General features: G+C 41.2%; 3 protein-coding genes across 3 annotated transcripts; 1 reads left to right on the top strand and 2 right to left on the bottom strand.

The window, feature by feature from the left end:
• Positions 1 to 1,662: 1,662 nt before the first annotated feature.
• On the bottom strand, positions 1,663 to 5,319 carry LOC117625572. Its single transcript, XM_034357112.1, has one exon. It carries the CDS (start codon positions 5,317 to 5,319, stop codon positions 1,663 to 1,665), a length of 3,657 nt encoding a protein of 1,218 aa, XP_034213003.1.
• Positions 5,320 to 10,112: 4,793 nt separating this feature from the next.
• Positions 10,113 to 16,683, top strand: LOC117625044 (BTB/POZ and MATH domain-containing protein 4-like). Its single transcript, XM_034356609.1, has 3 exons — positions 10,113 to 10,745; positions 15,304 to 15,649; positions 15,788 to 16,683. The coding sequence occupies exons 1-3, from the start codon at positions 10,357 to 10,359 to the stop codon at positions 16,112 to 16,114; spliced, it is 1,062 nt and encodes a 353-aa protein (XP_034212500.1). The 5' UTR covers positions 10,113 to 10,356; the 3' UTR covers positions 16,115 to 16,683.
• A 781-nt stretch (positions 16,684 to 17,464) lies between these two features.
• On the bottom strand, positions 17,465 to 18,685 carry LOC117625571. The gene is made up of 2 exons (XM_034357111.1): positions 18,542 to 18,685; positions 17,465 to 18,280 (listed from the first exon to the last, which is right to left on the bottom strand). Exons 1-2 carry the CDS (start codon positions 18,683 to 18,685, stop codon positions 17,465 to 17,467), a joined length of 960 nt encoding a protein of 319 aa, XP_034213002.1.
• Positions 18,686 to 19,640: the final 955 nt, after the last annotated feature.

Raw genomic sequence — 19,640 nt, 5'->3', positions numbered from 1 at the left:
ATTGATGACAGCCATAAAGGTGGCAATGCTTCCATCAATGTGGGGCATTTATTTGAAAAAGACATGTCTTGGCAAGACTGGGAGGATTCATTTACGGCCTTCAAAGCTTTCTTCGATGGCGGGGTCACCATCCTTAGGTCCATTGACGAGCTCCGTCCTCTCTGCCACCGATTTAACGGTTACGTGGCATTCCAAGGTGCCCTTGTGTATCCAGAGACAGTTGAGGCCTTGAAGAAGTTCATGGATAAATATGGGGATTTGATGGAAGCTACTAGTGTCACCTCCTCCTTCTCAAGGTGTACTGCCTTCTGAGCCCTTGGCTTAGTGCTTCACGGGATAGACACCATGCAGCTACTTGATATTACTGATCACAGACTACTCTGTTGGCGGGACGCGATATGTGAGGCCATGGTTCTAGGCTTTCATGTGGATTTCCTCCTTGACCTTGTGAAGAGCCTAGCACGGGCTGTCTTTGGAGCGCGGGCCATTCATAGCATGAAATCATCGCGTGGTTCTGATGAGGTAACAGCTGCCGCTACTGCCCTGAACACTAAACAGCAGGAACTGGAGGACCAGCGTCAGGAAATGCACGCCCTTCTTCTCGCCAAGGGTATTTCTGCTGACAACGCTGAGTGCGTGTCAGAGGCAGCAGCTAGATCGTCTTCTAGAGCCTCTTCTGTTCTTTTCAGGCGTTCTCCATAGCTCTTAAGGTAATATACATATATATATTTTAACGTGCTTATTCACCCTTCTTCTTCCAGCACCACTCAGTCTTGACATGTTCTCTCCCATCTTGCAGGTTGTCCTTTCTTGGCCTGGTGCTCCATCATCTCAGCACATACTTTCTCGAGACCATGGGACATACCCCTTTTCAGCACGTGTAGTTTTATTTCATTTTGTCATAACTGTGTATTTTCTTTCGAATGTTCTAGCAACTATGACCTTGTGGTGTAACATTGAACCGCTAAAGCTTGTATTATTTTCTGGATGCTTTGAGACGTATTGTAACCTGCATGCTTTATATATATTGATTGATTAGACGTAAATTGCCTCTGCGAGTTTGCTTGAGATTTTCTGACAGGTTGGGTATCTTTTGAAAACAAGGTATATGCTGCCAAAATTTTGATAGGAGCCGATTTTCTAAAGTTTCCTTTGCATGGCTTATCTAGCCTCTAAGCTTGAATAGCAACTTCTTGCCTTTCACAAAAAGAGTCGGGCTAGCATGTGCATGATTTTATACAACTCCCAAGTGTTATGCGTATCACGTCGTTCCAGCACCTCAAGATTGCATGTGTTTTTTTTTTTTTGTAAGGCTTTGTCTTCCTTGCATTATTTAGGCATGGTAATTGTTTGACAATTCAGGACCCCATTCAAGTGGCTTTGTTCGGCATGTTCTACTGCTAAGTGCATGCCCCCCCTTCTTTTTTTTTTATTTTAGTAAAAGGTGTTTGAAAACATGTAAGTAATAATAGAACTTCAAGATAAGACCCCTTTTTTTCAAAATATTCCTTCATTCTCATTGCAAAGCCCCTGCTACCATGATGGTGCATCATACAAAAGTGTCTTTTCAAAAAATGAAAGTAAGACAGAAGAAATTCATCTTTTTTTAAAATAAAAAAAAAAGGAAATACGATAGTAAAAGGTGCTGGGAATGAAGTTAACTTAGCAGTAGTAAAGCTTGAGCCACTTTCCGTTAATGAGATCTGTTAGCGTGCCTTCTTTGACAGAGACCAAGCGATAATAGCCGCTGCTGTAAACTTCCTTGACTGCAAACGGGCCTTCCCATTGTGGGGCAAACTTGGAAGGTCCCGATATCTGTCTTCTTACATGCTCCACAACTTTTAGCACGAGGTCTCCTTCTTTGAAGGCACGAGGCTTGACTGTCCTGTTATAGGCTCGAGTTACAGTTTCGTGGTAGAGTGATGTCCTCCTTTCTGCTTCAGCTCTTTTTTCATCCAAGGCTTCAAGGTCCAGCAGGCGCCAATCTGAGCATGCCACTGCATTCCACTCGAGATCATTAACGGCCGATACTCTAGCGGTGGGAATGGTGATTTCAACAGGTGATATAGCGCCGGACCCATAGACAAGTGAATAGGGTGAAAAGCCTGTGGCGCTTCTTGGAGAGGTGCGGTAAGCCCATAAGGCATCCGGCAGGTGAACACTCCAACCTCCTTCGTACTCATGCACCATTTTGCTTAGGATTCTCAACAAAGTTTTATTTGTGGCTTCCGCTTGACCATTTCCTTGTGGGTAATAGGGCGTGGAGCGTCGATGCTTGACACCATATCCACTAAGCGTAGAACTTACTTGCTTGTTGACAAACGGGGTGCCATTGTCGGTGACAATTTTATATGGGATCCCAAATCTGCATACAATATTTTCACGGATAAAATTTGCAACGGCAGCCCCCGTGGCCTTTCGAAGAGGGACTGCCTCAACCCATTTTGTGAAATACTCAGTGGTTGTGAGGATCCATATATAGCCGTCGGACGGTGGGTGAATAGTGCCGATCAAGTCAAGCCCCCAAGTGTGAAAGGGCCAAGGAGTACGCATGTCCTGCAGCAGCGTGGGAGGCTTGTGACTCAAATTGGCATGAACTTGGCATGTGTGGCATTTCTTCACAAAATTGTATGCGTCGTTCTTCATTGTAGGCCAATAATACCCAATACTCAACAGCTGCCGGTAAAGCCTCTTCATTCCTTGATGCTCACCACATTCTCCGGCATGAATTTCTTGCATAACTTGCTGTGCCTCTGATTCTCCCAAGCATTTTAATGGCTCACCATTGAATCCTTTACGGTAGAGGGTCGACCCATCTATGAAATATCTTCTCATTGTCTTTTTGAGCTTGCGAGCATGCTTAGGATTGGTTGGCAGGACTCCATTGATGAAGGATGCCAAGTACGGAGCCCTCCAATCCTCTGTAAACGAGATGGTGAATGATTCTTCGGTGGAGGGCATCGTTGCACACTTGGGACAATTAGCTTGTGCTTCAGCTGCTTGTTTTCTCATCTCTGGCCAGTAATAACCCTTGCGTTGCAAACGTCGATACAAGCTGATTATTGGTTCCAAATTGCAAGTGGCCTCATGTACTTCTTGGAGCTTCACTCGTGCCTCTGTTGCCCCTATGCAGCGGGTCAAAATACCTCCTGGAAGGCGCCTGTACAGCTCCCCAAAGATGATCACATAATCTTTTAATTCCTTGATATCACTTCCCTTACCTATCTTTTCTTTTACAGACTTCCTCCAGTCATTCTCCTCTAGCTGCTCCACTTCAGCCATTACTTCTATCACTAGCATATCCTTCTTGATCACAGCAATGCTGGGTTGTTCTTCAACAAATGAGAGCTTTGACCCCAAAGTAGCCAATGCGTCAGCGTACCTATTGGTAACCCCCGGAATATGTTCCAACACTACTTGTTTGAAAGACTGAACAAGCCTTTCAGCAGCTGTACGATATGGTGCCAATGTTGATTCCTTCACAGCAAAATTCCTTTGCAACTGACTCAGCACCAGATTCGAGTCTCCGATAACTTTAATTTTCTCTACACCCATCTCCCTTGCTGTGGACATTCCCATGATAAAAGCTTCATACTCCTCCATATTATTTGTGCAGGGAAAATTCAGCTTGAATGAGAGGGCTGTAGCTTGCCCTTCAGGATTAATGAGCACTACACCTGCTCCTCCACCCTTCATTGTGGAGGACCCATCGAAATAAAGGGTCCATGGTTCTGCTTTCATGACGGCAGCAACCATTTCCGGCAGTTCCCCCGAAACTTCCTGAGAGATAGTTGATCCTTCGACTTCAGGAAATAAAGCCAGCATGTCAATCACGGCTTGTCCTTTGATTGCCTTAGGAGTGGTGCATGTGATATCGAATTCGGACAACTGTAACAACCAACGCGCAAGACGTCCCGATAACACTGGCCTCGTGAGCAAATATCTTACAGGGTCAGGTTTCACTATGAGCTGTAACTTGTGAGCAAGGAAGTAATGTCGCAAGCGCTGTGCAGCATAGACAAGAGCAAGGCACAAGAGTTCCGTCTTCGGGTATCTTGCTTCAGCTCCTCTTAGTTGCCTGCTCACATAATAAATAGGACTTTCCTCTCCACTGTGATCATCTTGAGCAAGCAAGGCCCCTACTGCTGTGTTTGTTGCGGCCAAGTAAAGTTTGAGTGGGAGTCCCGGAATAGGAGCTCTCATGGTGGGCAGCTTAGTGATTATTTGCTGCACTTGCTCATAGGCCTCTTGACACTTCCTGCTCCACTCGTATGGCTTACCCTTTTTGAGCAAGGGAGTAAAAACACTCATAGTGGCGGCAAGGCCCGGAATGAAGCGTCGAATATACGATAATCTTCCCATGAAGCTTTTTAATTCTTTTGAGTTTCTAGGTGGCACAAGAGAATTTATGGCTCTAGTTTTCTCGGGATCCACATCTATGCCACGCTGGTGTACTTGGAATCCCAAGAATTTACCGGATGACACTCCGAATGCGCATTTCTTTGGATTCATCTTCAATCCGTACAGCCGGCATCTTTCCAGCACCCTCCTCAAAACTTCCTGATGGCCTTCTCTGGTTTTGGACTTCACCACAAGATCATCCACATAATCTTCGACTTCTTTCCCCATCATGTCGTGAAACACTGCTGTCATGGCTCTTTGATAGGTAGCACCAGCATTTTTTAGACCAAACGGCATGACCGTGTAATAAAAATTCCCATATGGCGTTCGAAAGGCTGTTTTCTCCGCATCTTTGGGTGACATTTTGATCTGATTGTAGCCACTAAACCCATCCATGAATGACAGCATGCCTTGACCCGAGGTCGAATCGATCAAGATATCCATGTTGGGAAGCGGAAATTCATCCTTTGGACAAGCTCGGTTGAGGTCTCGGTAGTCCGTGCATATTCTAATTACTCCGGTCTTCTTTTTCACAGGAACAATATTTGCTAGCCACGTTGGATGCTTGATTGGCTTGATGAATCCAGCAGCTAACAGCTTCTCAATTTCCGCCTTAATTTGCTTTTCAATCTCAGGATGAAAGTTTCTCCTCGGCTGTACAACAGGTTTCGTACCAAGCTCAATATTCAAAGTATGACTTACCAAGCTTGGATTTAAGCCGGGCATTTCCTCGTAGCTCCAAGCAAACACATCCCGGAATTCCTTCAACAAAGATACCAATGCCTCCCTCTCCTCGTTTGTCAAATGGATGCTGATGGAGATGGGCCTTGGGGCAAAGGAATCATCACTTAAATCAATTGTCTCCAGCTGCTCAGCTACCGCTGTTAATCCATCCTGCATGTGTTTAGGTGCTGTCATTGGTTCCTGGAAAGTACAAGGCTGGGGCGCCTGGTCTTCTCGATTTTCCTGGCTGTTTGCTTGCATTGCTTCTCCTCCGTACTCGGGGCTTTCCCGTAGAATACGGTTAAGCCCCCAATCCCGTCATAAGCGATACATGGTGCGCCCATCTGGCAGCGTCACTTTTGTGCATTGGGGATGATGGTGGACCTGATTATTAGCTTCCGGATGCTTTTCTTTTTCTCGGTCAATGCTGGCGATAAGCTCTTCATTGCTTAAATCACGAATCTCAGTCCACGAAGGAAGGTAGGTCCCGAAATTCTTTGATGGGTTGCTTCCAGCACCTGTGCATTCAGTATAAAACTCTGCCTCGGAGTAGTGAGCTTCATCTTTATTGAATGGTGCTTGATTTTCGGGTATGCGTACTGGTCTCAGCCCAATTCTCCCCTTCACACATTGGTGATAAGTAGAGACCACAAGCTTATGCTTGTTGAGCCAAGGCCTTCCAAGCAAAGCATGGTAAGCCACATCCACGTCCACAACATAAAATTTAGTAAGTGCTCGAATCGGTCCCACCTTCAGATTTACTTGCATATACCCGACTGTGACTTCACTTTTATTCCCGAAATCCGCTGATGCTTGTTTGAGATTGCACGATCTTAGATAGCGGAATGCCAGCTGCTGTAAGCACAGATAGGGGTAAAATATTGACAGAGGAACCTGTGTCTACCAAGGCTCTCCTTATAAACACATCGTTGATCTGCCCCTCCAAATAAAGCGGCCTCCTGTGGTCCGGGTAAGGAACTTCCATATCCTCGTCTGTGAAGATGATAGCATTGTCATTTCCCAAAAATGAACTTTGTGGTTGAACAGTGAAGCAATGAGGGTCAGATGCCGCAGAGATGCTCATGAGAGCTACAGCAGCTGCTTCTCTTGCTTGAGGCCCAAAGCCAAGTTGGTCAAAGAGTGACTTGAACTTTGGGTTCCTTTGGAGGGCCTGTGAAGCTGTGGGCCCCTGTTTCAGACTTAGGTAACGTCCCAACACGCTTGCTTCGCCTCCGTAACATTATGAAATGTTACGGCAGCTATTTCCTGCTGTCCCAATGAAGCCCCCGAGTAGCAATCTTCCGGCATGTCTTGAACAAACATCTGATTACTTGAGTCGTCATCCCATCCATCAGCGAGCGGCCATGGCGTGTTATAACTTGAAGGCTTCGAATATTTGCACCAGTATGCCTTCTCCATGTTTCCGCAAGGTTCCCACATAGCTTCTAGCGGCTTTGGGTCATTCCTCCATGGGTGGCACAATTCGTCATCATCGAGTAAATCCTCAGAATATGTAATGACAGCAGCTACCTCTTTGCCCCTTCGTTTCGGCAAGGGGTCCTCATCAATTGTTTGTTTCCTAGAAGGGAGCTCAAGGACTCCTTCATGTATTTTAGCATGTAAAATCCTTCTTAGACTCTGACAGGCAGTAGTTGGATGCCCCACAAATTGATGATAACGGCAGTACCTAGGATCATTCTTCTCCTCCCTAGTAGGAATTTTGTAGGGTTTAAGAGGTTTGATTGCACCGTCAGCAATCATTGTATCAAGGATGGCATGAAACTCTTCATCCTTACATGGTAGCGGCGGATATGTCTCCCTATCCTTCCGTTTGCGTGAATTGTAGTCGTTGGATGGCTTGTCATCTATGGCTAATGTTTGGTGTGCCTCCTTCCTATCGCTCCTCCAAGTCTTTGCTGGCTTGACAGACATGCTGGTCCTTCTTACTGCTTCCAGCAGCCGAGAAAATTGACTAATGCCAATATTCTCCAAATAGACTCTGTAATCTGCCACAATATTGCTGATGCAAATTTCGACAAGTGCCTCCTCATCCTTTTCATCATAGCAATCCAACGCCAGGTCCCGGAACCTACGCACAAAGTCCACGGGATCCTCACCATGTTTTTGGCGAGTGTTATTGAGTTGAGTGGTGGTAACCCTTTCTTCATTCTGAAAATACTTCTTGCAGAACTTGCTTGCCAAATCCTCCCAAGAGCGAATGGAGCCTGGTGCCAACGTCGTATACCACGTGTAAGCACGATCGGTAAGACTCTTCGAAAATTCTCTAAGTCGGAGATTATAATCTCTAGCATGTGGCCCTAAAGCATCGATGAAGCGGCTGACATGCTCCTTCGGGCTCCCCTTCCTTCCATCGAAGAGAACAAAGTTTGGTGCCTCATAGCCCTTAGGATAGGGCTGCTGAAGTAAGCTTGATGGGTATGGTGGCTGAGGAAGATACTTCCAATCCTCCTGACTCCGACTCAGCTCCTTTTCCAGCATGGCAATGACATCTTCTTGGGTGACAAAGGATGGTCCCTTTTGTTCAGACCCCTTTCCGGCAGCAGCAGCAGATTCCTCTTGCGGGTGTCTCTCGTTTTCTTCGCTTGGCTTGGCAGCACTTTTCAGCCCCTTAATAGTTTCCGCCATTTCTCTCTGAGTCTCTCCCAAAGCATGGATGGCTGTAACAAGGTCTGCGAGGGTGAAAGCTCCCTCACTTGCACGTTCCTCTCCTCTGGATGAGGCATTGTGCCTTGATTTTGAATCACCATGGCTAGGCCCATCTTGGGAAGTCATGTTGTTGCTTCTGGTCCTCCTCTTTGGAGGCATTGATGAAGATAGTGGCTTAATCCCCAGCAGAGTCGCCAATTTATGTGGGGGTCTTTTTTCTCCCGGCAGCTGTAAATGGGCTAGGCCGCCAGAAAAGGGAAATCACTGAAATTGCCCCCTGTGCTGGAGTTCGAAAATTAAGCCCCAAAAGCACTTCGGAAGGGCAGCAAAACCTTAGGAAGTGTTCTGGTTACCTTCACCAATGAAAATGAGGGCTGCTTACAGGTGTTTTGTGCTTGCTTTCAGATAAGATTTTGGCTTAGCATGAAGAGCTTGTGGCATGGGAGCAGGGTTAGCATGAGTTGAGCACCAAAGAGGAAAATAAGGCTTCTTAAGGAGAAATGTGAGTGTTTAAAATGAGGGAAACCAGATTTGCAGGGTGATCTTGGCTGAAAATGAGGTAAAAGATGAACATCGCTTCTTCCGGCAGCTTGACAGATTCTGAAAATAATCTGTCAAGCAAAGCAGAACGAAGAAGAAGGGTGAATAAGGTTACTGGATTTTGCTAGTAAGAGAGGAAGCTTGCTCTCTCAGCCTGGGTTGGTTTTTGCTAGGTGGAGGGGACCTCCTTTTATAGGCTGCGGGAAACTATCCTTTCCCAAGAAACCCTTGATGGTTTCTTCCCAATCTTGGCAAACCTTCCCATCCTTTTTTCCTCTCCTCTCTTGACTTTCCTATTTGGGTGAGATTTCCCCTTATCTATTTGCACAAAATCAGGAGTTTTGGAGCTCAAGACCCCCTTTCCCGCGGCCGCTTCAGTAGGAAGCTCCACTCTTGGCTACTTTTCTTCTTCTTTCCCTTTTCTTTCCTGGGCCAGCACTGATAAAGGAAAACAACTGGGTGTATATGCTGGTTTGAAAGGGTACTCCTCTTCCTGATAACTTACATGCTAATATCCCTTGGTTTCTCTGGTGTTTTGTTTTGGAACTTGATCCATTCCCATGTGCTGGCACTTTCCAGCAGCTCTGTTTAGTGATCCTGCAGACCTCTTCTACGTGGCTTCTATTTTTCTAGCAAAGGGCTGAGGCTTTTGTGGCTTATTGTGAAATTTTGTATGGGCTAAGGTACTTCATTAAATAAGTGGGCTATTTAAACATTGGGCTTTTGGTTGGGCTATCCTTTGACTAGGCTAATTTTGGTTGAGTTATTTTCCCCTTTTTGCTCACCCATATATTTGAGCCTAAGAAATGGGCTTGGGTCCCGAGGCTCCCAGGCAACCCGGAACCTCCATTTCTCGTCCCATCAATGGGCCTCATGACGACCTATTACCATCCATACCACAACCCACTCAAGCAAGCCCCGGGCATTTTGAGTGGCTTGGGCCCACTTAGGCTTGTAGTGTGTTTGGGTGTGAAACAACGATTTCATGCTTGGCATGGCATGTCGCTTGGCGTGCTTTAATTTTTTTTATCATCCTTGATGTTTAATTTTGGCATGGGCTTGTAGAGCTAGCATGGTGAATTAGCATGGCGCATGAATTTCAATTCGCATGTGGCAAGTTTTCGAGTACCTCTCTTTTTTTATGCCTTTTCTTAATAAAATGGCGTTTCGGGCTGGTAATTTATTTGGGCCCAATCATGAATTTTTTTGGGTCTCAACAATAAGCAATGTCAAATAGGCACTTAAAGGATTTTCCAGAAGTATATTGGACCGGACATCGCATTTTCTAGATATAGCTCAGCTCCATCACCACCACTTTGGGATGATGTGAAGCATATTTGATGCTATTTCCGCATAACACCATATACGGGCATTTTCTTTTCAAGTAAACTTACAAATAGCCGGAGTTTTATTGGATACGCGGACTCTAGAAATTTGTATGATTTACATAGAGATAGCTCACTGGAAATATATTTACTTACTCAACTACATGAATTGTTGATGACTACATCCCTTACTCAGTCAGAAAGACTTTCGCTCCAAAAGATAATCATGAAGATATCGGGGGGAGCTCAATATTCGCACGTATTCCAGTTAAATGTTGTGTCTTATTTACTTTATGTGCAGCTTAATATTCGCACATATTCCAGTTATTATATAACAAAATATATATTCTAAGAAATGTTCTAAATATATATTCGACAAAAAAAAAAAAAAAGTAGATGACAGGCCCCAGATGGCAAAAATTTAGATTCCCGGGGCATTCAAGACAATACATTTCATTTTCAGGTCCCTGGGCAATAGGCGAATTCATATCCCTCTCTCTCACCTGAAACTCTTCGCTCATCGAGAAAACAGACCTGCAAATGAAAAGAAAATCATTTACCAGCAAACAACAAAAACCATCAAATTTCTTCTCTGCAAAAGTCGATCGAACAAATTGATGTCTTCCATCTCCAAACTGACCTAACTTACCTTCAAATTGCAAACCCTATTCTTCTTATTCTTCTTCTTCCCTAACCCCAAATGTTCTCACACAGACACAAGAGCCCTCTGGTCTCTCCCTCTAGCTCGCGCTTCGTCACGGAGACCGTCAACGGCTCCCATAACTTCGTCATCAAAGGCTATTCGTTGGCCAAAGGAATTGGCGTCGGCAAACACATTGCCAGTGAGACTTTCACCGTTGGAGGCTTCCAATGGGCCATCTATTTCTACCCAGATGGGAAGAACCCGGAGGATAACTCCGCCTATGTCTCCGTCTTCATTGCTCTAGCTAGCGAAGGCACCGACGTGCGAGCTCTCTTCGAGCTCACTCTGGTTGATCAGGGTACTCATGGCAAGCACAAGGTCCATAGCCATTTCGATCGCTCTCTGGAAAGCGGGCCCTACACGCTCAAGTATAGAGGTAGCATGTGGTGAGTATCAAATGTATTTTTTTTGGGTAGTTTTTTATGGTTTAGTTTTGAATTTTTGCTTTTCCTTTTGTTCATAATTCGATTGGTTCTGGGTTTTATTTGGAATTTTTTGGAGATCGAATATTTTCTTTCTTGGAATTTTTAAATATGAAGCTTGTTTCTGATAGTAGTGATTGTTGGATGTTATTACTTACAAGAAATAGAGGAATTTAAGCATTTTGTTACATAAATGTAGCAATTGCTAATTTAAACTCAGCTCAGCTCTAGAACCTCATCCTATCTTTGCAAGTCCAACTTTCATCGATTTGGAGATCTCCATAAGAGAAAAATTCTGAAGCTTTTGCAAACTGTACCAGGGGGTGGAACACCTGATTCGGAATGATAGAACCATACCATATATTGTTTTATTTTCTTTAGCGGTCTTGTTCATCCCCTATACTATAAGATCCAAAGACTGGACCCTCTATTTTCCTTCATGTCAAAACCTCCAAAGGAACAGCATGACTAGTAGGCTCATTATTACACTGGTTTATCCAGCCCACACCTTTGAGACTTTTTATTTATTCTACTGGACCACTTCCTGAAAGTATCAACTGTTGAGAAGGAGAATTCAAAGACTTCCAAACTTTGCATCTTGAAGTAGGTTAGGACTTAGAAGTAATGTGCTCACATACACTTCGAAATAATTGAATTGGTATTGCAACTTACAAATCATATGAATTTAGTCTTCGAACCCCGTGTTCGCTATAGTATATGCAGGGTGAGATGGATTTGGTGACAATGAGCTGAAAAGGTGAATTTGTGATTGTATTTTTTAGTATGTAGTAGTTGGATGGGTGGAATGCCTGTCTAGGTAAAATAATGCATGTGGAGCACACTTCATATCTGACGTTTTGAGTTTTTTTGTTTTTTTGTTTTGTTTCTGTTTTCTCTGTGTGTGTGTGTCTGTGTGTATGGACCAGAACAAGTTTTTTTGTATCTTTTAATGATGCTGTTCATACTTATTTGGTAGGTAGAAGTTGAAGAAGATATATTAAAAATTGAAATCAGTAGAAGGATTGTGAATGATTTAAGACTTGGGCAAAATGTGCTGCACTTCGGCCTTTAAATAATACAAGTGTCCATAACCTCCACTTAAATAGCTTCACAAAATAATCTTGTTGAAAACAAATCCAACACAACCAATTCCTAATTAATACAACCAACTGCCAGCTCACCACATATGGGTACAATCACCTAGTGCTACACAGTACATCTCCTCTGACACATTGGAGTGAGGCTTCAATTTCTTTTCCTCTTTAGGTAACAAAGGGGGCAGGGTACTTAATTGGTTCTTATTTAATGATTTATAAGAGTAGGGGGGGGAGGTTGGTAAAAGAGTTTTGAATAGGCGGTGGCGGGCATGGTGCTTTAAGTGATATAAGTGAAATGTAAAATAGTTGAGCAATTTTTTCATAAATTGAAGGAATAGGAGGATTGATTGACTGTTTCTCAATTTTCTTCGCTGCCATTGTTCCGTTGCAAATGAAAGAGTCAAAAAGGGTTTAGGGAGTGAGAGAGGGGCTTGATCTTCTAAACAAGGAAATTGGAGAGGAGATAAGTTGTGTAATCAATCGAGAACCTAATATCAAAATACAAAATTTTAATGTAATTAACAAATCTGGTGTATGCAATGGGGAAGATTGAGGGTAGCTGGCTTGTATTATTCAATTAAGGTGAAGTCACACGTCAGGCCTTGATAGTTTTTAGGCTAATGAGGTTCACCTATCTTACATGCTTCACTAAAGGAAGAAGGTAATGAATATGGAATGACTGAAAGGGAAATTCTATTTCATCCAATATTCTTATTGTCATTAGAAATACAAATAAATTTTCACTAATTTTTCATTTATTGGATTCAGGATTTTACATTTAATTTAAAGGTTTCCTAGCTACTATGATATTTAAAATAAAGAATCAAAACGTCACTACCAGCAGTTCATAATCATATTGATAAAAATATTAGTGGAAGTGTCTATTTTGATTGACATATTGGTAAAATTTAGGGTAACAATGGAAATTAATTTGACAACATGAAGGTTTTGTATAAACTTTTAGAGGGAAGATATTTTGCTTGAAACTTAAGGCAATGCTAAACAAATCAATAATGCATAAATTAAACTAGTAAATTTCATATAATACTACATCCATGATAATATATTATATATATATATATATACAGAGTTTCTCCTATGTAGATGTCCGGACGTTATTACCGTGCGGACGCCATGTATTTTCTACTACCCCTCCTTGCTTTCCTCCCTGTTTACAATGGTGTCTGCATGGTAATAACGTCTGCATGGTAATAACGTCTAGACACATATATGTTCTCCAAACTTGAATCAATGTGCAAAAACTTATTAGTTTCATTATGCATTCTATTGTGTACAATTGCTATTTTTTATTTACGCCACACAAACCTTGACAATTTATTTGCAAATTAAGTCAAGATTAGAGTACACGGCTAGCATTCCTACTACCAAATTTGCTTATTAAGGGTGGCTCTTTTGAAAGGCTATCACTAAGCCATAGCTAGAATAGTATCCAGAACAGAAACTATTGAGAATATCTTAAAAGTTCACACAATGTGCTTAAATCCATCGATATCTCAGTGACATATATCAAGATGTGGGTGATCTCAGTCCACCACTTATTGATATCAGTGGCATCAAAACATGGAATTTCGATGGAAGCTCCTTATATCGATGAATATTTTACACATTGATTGTAACGATTAATTTTGTTTATACCAATTAATTTTGTACAAGTTTAATTTCGTTTAATAAGTATCTATAATTCTATACGATAATCATAAGGTAGAACTTCAAGTTTGGTGAAATTTTAAAAATAATCCTTTGTTTAAGAAAACCATTGAAGGAAAATCACATTAAAGAGGATAAAATAGTACAGAATCAAAAATTTAAAATATTTCTGTTTTAGAAAAAAACGGCTGAAGTATCTCACCCTTTATTATCTCTCACATCTCACCCTCTCTCTTTGTATTATAACTTTCACACACTACAACAACTTCCATTATATTGCACATACATTACATGCTTGCTGCCTTTAGTATGGATATTATACTTATGTCATATTTGATAAGTCCACCAATTAGCTAACTTAGGAAATTATGTTATGTTTGAAGTCCACAACACGGATTGTTTTCACTTTACATGCCATATATTTGTTGTAGATAGATTAGTTATTAAGTTTACATATTTAATGGGTGATTTTCTTAAAAAAATGAAAAGATGAAATTTTATTTCATAAGAGATTCTGTACAGTAAAGTAGACAAGTATTCCACAAGGGATAGAAGAGGAAAGAACATTAATTCGACAAATTACATCTAAGAAACCAAAAATAATGAAGACACTACAACTTTGCAATCTAGAATGATATCAGATAGAGAAGTATTCTGAAAAACAGGCGAAACGGATGACCAAATCGCTGCCCAATACTTGACCTTCTCCCACACCTCCATTTCCATCTCCTTAACATCTTCAAAGATCCCACTGATTCCTTTCTGACTAGATAACCTAAATGATAGCCATCACCATGCACCCCCCCATATAATTTAGCCTTTTTTTCCACCACCCAATATTTTAAACTTCTCACCCAACAAAGAGAAACAGTCTTTTGGCACAACGCAACAAATATTAATCTCATTAAATAAAAAGAACCATATCCTCCAGCAGAAAGGGCAAGCTAAGAAACCATGATCCACACTCTCCCCCGAATTCGTGCATAAAATACACCAATGTGGTAATGAAGATGATGCTGGCCTACGTCTTTGGAGTAATCACAGGTGTTAACCTTCCCTTGTACCACCAACTAAGCCAAAACCTTAACCTTGGGAGGAACCTTAGATTTCCAAATCAGACTTTAAGGGAGAAAAGGTGGACTACCAGGTATGTTTTTCAATCGATTTAAGTAGGATTTACAAGAAAATTGCCCTGAAGGCTTTAAGGACCATCTTCTTGCATCTTCTTTGTATGGAAATAATCTCACCTCCTCCAGCAGCCTCAACCTCCATCAATAATGCACCTATTAAATGCCATATTTAATAGGTGCATTATTGAATAGTTTCATGTTTCCTGAAAGTTTTACTTCAAAATTTCCATATTCTCATGATTTATATAGATATTTCCACCAATATTCCGTTGATTTTGACTATCATTATTTCCAGTGTCATAGACATTTTTTTGACCTTGCATGCATCATAGGTTTTCTAGTTCCACATTGTGGCCTAACATGGAATTTTCTGGCCTCTATATATTTAAGTATTGTAATATTTTAAACATCTGAATGCATATTTGCAATATTCCTTCACTCTACTGTGCACTTTTGGAGAATGCGTGTAACATCTGCATTGTCATTTATTTGTTCATCATCACTGTTATCTAAAACATGCAAGACTTCCAGAAATGATCTAAAGGATTTTTCATAAGATTCCTTAAACTTGTTTCTTGTATATGTTTTTTCCCCTTCAAAAAGCTTATTTGCTTATGTTTCATTTAGGGGCTACAAACGTTTTTTCAGACGCACTATGCTTGAGTCATCGACTTTCCTTAAGGACGATTGCTTGAAGCTTAATTGCACTGTTGGTGTTGTGGTTTCTGCAATAGACAGTTCAAGATTGCACTCCATAGATGTCCCTGAGTCTGATATTGGAGCTCATTTTGGTATGTTATTGGAGAATGAGGAAGGTTCAGATGTAACTTTCAATGTGCGTGGCGTAAAGTTTCATGCTCACAAGCTAGTATTGGCTGCTCGGTCTCCTGAGTTCGAAAGTGAATTTCTGAATGGAATGGAAGAGGATAATCATGAAATAGTTGTTGTGGATATGGAACCCAAGGTCTTTAAGGTAGCATTTCTCAGAAATTAGTTATTTTTCTTTAAAATAAAGCCTTTCGAGAAGAAATAACTAAGGTTTATTTAAGTTGATGTAATTTACCAATTTATCCTGGTTTTCTTCATAATTTATTTCATGTTTGCCGAGCAGGCTTTGCTGCACTTCATTTATACAGATAATCTTATTGAAGATGAAGAGTTCTCAGTAACAAGTTCATCTTGCATGCCATCTTTATCAGACAAATTAGCTGCAAAGTTGTTAGCTGCAGCAGACAAATATGGCTTAGCTAGGCTTGCCCTGATGTGTGAATCTGTTCTCTGCAAGGATGTATCTGTCAATTCTGTTGCCAATATTCTGGCCTTGGCTGATCGTTTTTCTGCTATGGATCTAAAATCCGTTTGCCTGAAATTTGCTGCTGAAAATCTAGTGGGTACGTATGTCCCTTTTGTTTTTGCATGTTTTCTATTAACGTATTAGAATAAGCAGTTCTGTTTAGCATATACACTTTAAAATGCCATTGGTTTGCTATTTTTTCCTTTTAAGTCCCCTTCAGGGGTTCAGCTTTACCACTTGCAGTTGTATTAGAGGTAAGTAGACTTTTAAGCGAGATGGTTTTCTGCTCCGTCTACAGATCAGTCTAAGTAAATATTTATACTAAAATAGAATACGTGGCTTATATCTCCGACTCGAAAGAGAATTTCTGAATGGAATGGAAGAGGATAATCGTGAAATAGTTGTTATGGTTATGGAACCCAAGGTCTTTAAGGTAGCACTTCTCAGAAATTAGTTCTTTTTCTTTAGAAGCTTGTTCTCACAACTTATTTATGTGGTGCTTCTTACTCATGACTTGGGAGGTTGACTGTTAAGATGTCTATTTGAGTGGTCCTTGAGGATATTGTTTCTTTTTATTTTCTGCATTTGTTTCTTCTCATAATTAGGTCCTGTATACTTCGTGTTCTTGGGTTGTGTCCCGATGGTCCTAAAAAAGGTTCCGAAAAAACTGTTCACAAATAGTAATACTGCTAGATACTGTAATTGGACTCTGGAAGTTGCAAAAAGTTCAGACTTTTGCCTCTTTTTGGGTTATATACTCTTACAAGTTACAAATAGGATTATATTGATTTTGAGGACTCTGATTTAACTCTTTTGTTAGTACTTTAGGGTTCCCATCCTCTTACAAGTATTAGTCAAAACTGAATTTGCAGTTGGCTCCTACCTCATCAAAAAGTAGTACTAGACTCTTGATTTCACTTTTTTTTTTTTTTTTTTTTTTTCCTGGTACGGAAAGGACAGGGAGGATTTTTTACTTACCGTTAATGTAACCTTGGATTTCCAAGTTCCTTTGAGTAAAATCAAAGAGTTTCAAAATGAGGTTTTCTTTTGTTTCCCACCAGAGGTGTATTGGAATTACTCCAATACAGAAATTAAAAAAGTTCCATGTCACACTAGCCTTTAGAATCACACTAAAGGTGTCTTGGAATCACTCCTAGTCAACTCATGCTTCACATATTTTTTTTTTGAATAGAAACTTTATGAATTCAAAGAGATAAACAAAGAAACAAGCAAGTGGATTAGGAATCCACAGGAGCAAAACAAAAGTAAACAGCAACCTCAAGACCAAAACAAACAAAGGAAAAGAGGACAAAAGCAAACAAAAAGGCCACCCATGAAAAAATAAAAGAGCAACACATCACTTCACAACCGCTAACAAATCTCGCATAATAGAAGAGAGCCAAATCCTTAAAAACAGGAGTAACCGAAGCCCATAAAGCCGCCCGAAACTTCACTCTATACCACATCTCAGCCACCCCCACACCCTTGGTAGTCCTAAAAAATTCTTCTGTTACGCTCCAACCATAAGTTCCCAAACACTGCATGCACCAAGCAACCCCACAGAACTTTAGCTTTCTTCCCCCTACCCAGCGCATCAATCTTGTAGGATAACAGCTGAAAGCAGCCTTTAGGAATAACCCAAGCAGCATTAACTTCCCGAAGAAGTAACCACCACACCTTTAAGGTGTAGGAACAGTGAATGAACAGATGATCCGTGCTTTCCCTGTCCATATGCAAAGAGTGCACCAGTGGGGATAAGCACATAAAGGGGCGATGCCTCTGCAAAGTGTCAGAAGTATTTACTTTTCCAATGGCAACCTGCCATAGAAGAATTACTGGAATTTGAGGGTAAGGAGGGAACTTCTCTGCAGAACCATTATCCTGAATGAAGGAACGAAAAGAGTGGCATGAGTATAACCCAGAGTGATCCAACTTACACCTGTTGTCCCTCCTAGAGGGAATCAATCTAACGCCATTCAGGATAACCAGTAACCTAGTCACCTCATCAATCTCCCACACAGTAAGGTGCCTTCTAAGTCCGAAATCCCAATTCTGGGGATACGCCCCGGAACTCACAACAGAAGAAATACTGGAATGCTGCTTACTGGACAGAATGAAGAGTCTGGGGAAAACCTCTTTGAGCACACCTCCCCTACACCAATCATCCTCACAAAATCTCACCCTATCTCCTCCACCAACCACAAACTCACAGCCTTGAAGAAATGCAGGATAACCACTAGAGGTGCCCTTCCACGGTTTGTGACAAGAGTCACTAGATAAAAAATTAGCATCCCAGCCATTAGCACTCACCTGATAAATACTCTTCACATATGAGTGAGAACTTTAATTTCTTTAACCGTTAACTTACTTTCAAACCCTACAAAGTAGTTCCCTTTGTAGTCATTGATACAGAATCATTTAAAAGACCCAAATTAATACACTTAAAAATGTGGAAAGATAGAATCATGCAACCTAAAACATTAATCATTTTACATAGAAAGACTCAAAGATAATGAACCTAAAATACATAGTAAATTATTTGTTAGGGTTAACTGCATAAACCCTACAAACTTTGACAGTCGTTTCAAATTGGAACCCAAACTTGTAGGACTCTACAAATTCATACACAAACTCACGAAAAACGTACATAGGTACATCTGCTACTTTTACTGTTAACAAGTCCGTTAAATGTTGACGTGGCAACATAGGTCCCATTTTTTCAGCTGATGTGGCCTCCAGTTAATAAAAAAAGTTCTTTATTTTTAAATTAATTAAAAAATTTAAAATCCTATATATAAAAGAATAAAATAACATAAAAATTAAAAGTTGGAACAAAAAATTAACCCAGCCCCACCATACCTCCCAACCTCCCCCACCCCCGACACTTCTCCGCTTCCCTCAGCTGGTATTTCTCAAGCGAAGACAAATCTTGGACCAGTTTCTGAAGATAAGGATTTGGGGTTTCCTCTGTTTTTTGGCATTGAGGTTGCACGTCCCCTTCATGCATTATCTTTGTCACAATGAAAGTAGGCCTAGAATATGTTACAGGATAGCAGGATGCTTGATGTAGGCCACCCTCTCTTCCCATGAATTTAAATACCTAGTCATCTGCCAAGTCGGTGCTCTAGTACTTGATAAATATACCAGCGTCTTCATCTATTGCCAGACCTCATTATTAAATGTGTTGTTGGTATGGTTAGCTAGTTCGTACATGCTTCCTGCACAATCCATTTGGATGTTGTCCTCATGTCTTACGGGACTTGAAGTCATGTCCAGGACTTTAAGTGAATGAATGCATGCTTGTCTCCAAGCTGGTGTGTTATATCTGGGGAAAAGGGAAAAAGTGCCAATCATGTCTTTCTTCATTGTTTTGTGGATGCAAAGCCATGGTCCAATCTGTTCAGGGAAGCAGGTTTTTTCCTGGGAATTGCCAAAGTGGAGTTGGGTGATAATCCTTACCTACTGTCTGAGACCAAATGGAAAAAGAGTTTAGTTTGTAGTTGAATTCTTTATTGCTCAGTTAGTTTCTCAATGAATTCAAATGTGTGGAACAAAATATCAATTTGCAGAGTAATGACAGAATAGAGAAATAATTTGCAAAATCTGGGGGCATCGAACAAGTTTTTTTTTTTTTTCTTTTTTTTGGGGGGGGGGGGAAGAGAGAGAGAGA

Source organism: Prunus dulcis, chromosome 4, assembly GCF_902201215.1.
Source record: "Prunus dulcis chromosome 4, ALMONDv2, whole genome shotgun sequence".
NCBI lineage: Eukaryota > Viridiplantae > Streptophyta > Magnoliopsida > Rosales > Rosaceae > Prunus > Prunus dulcis.
The sequence above is the reverse complement of the archived record's forward strand: the minus strand, read 5'-3'. Positions and strand labels throughout refer to the sequence as shown.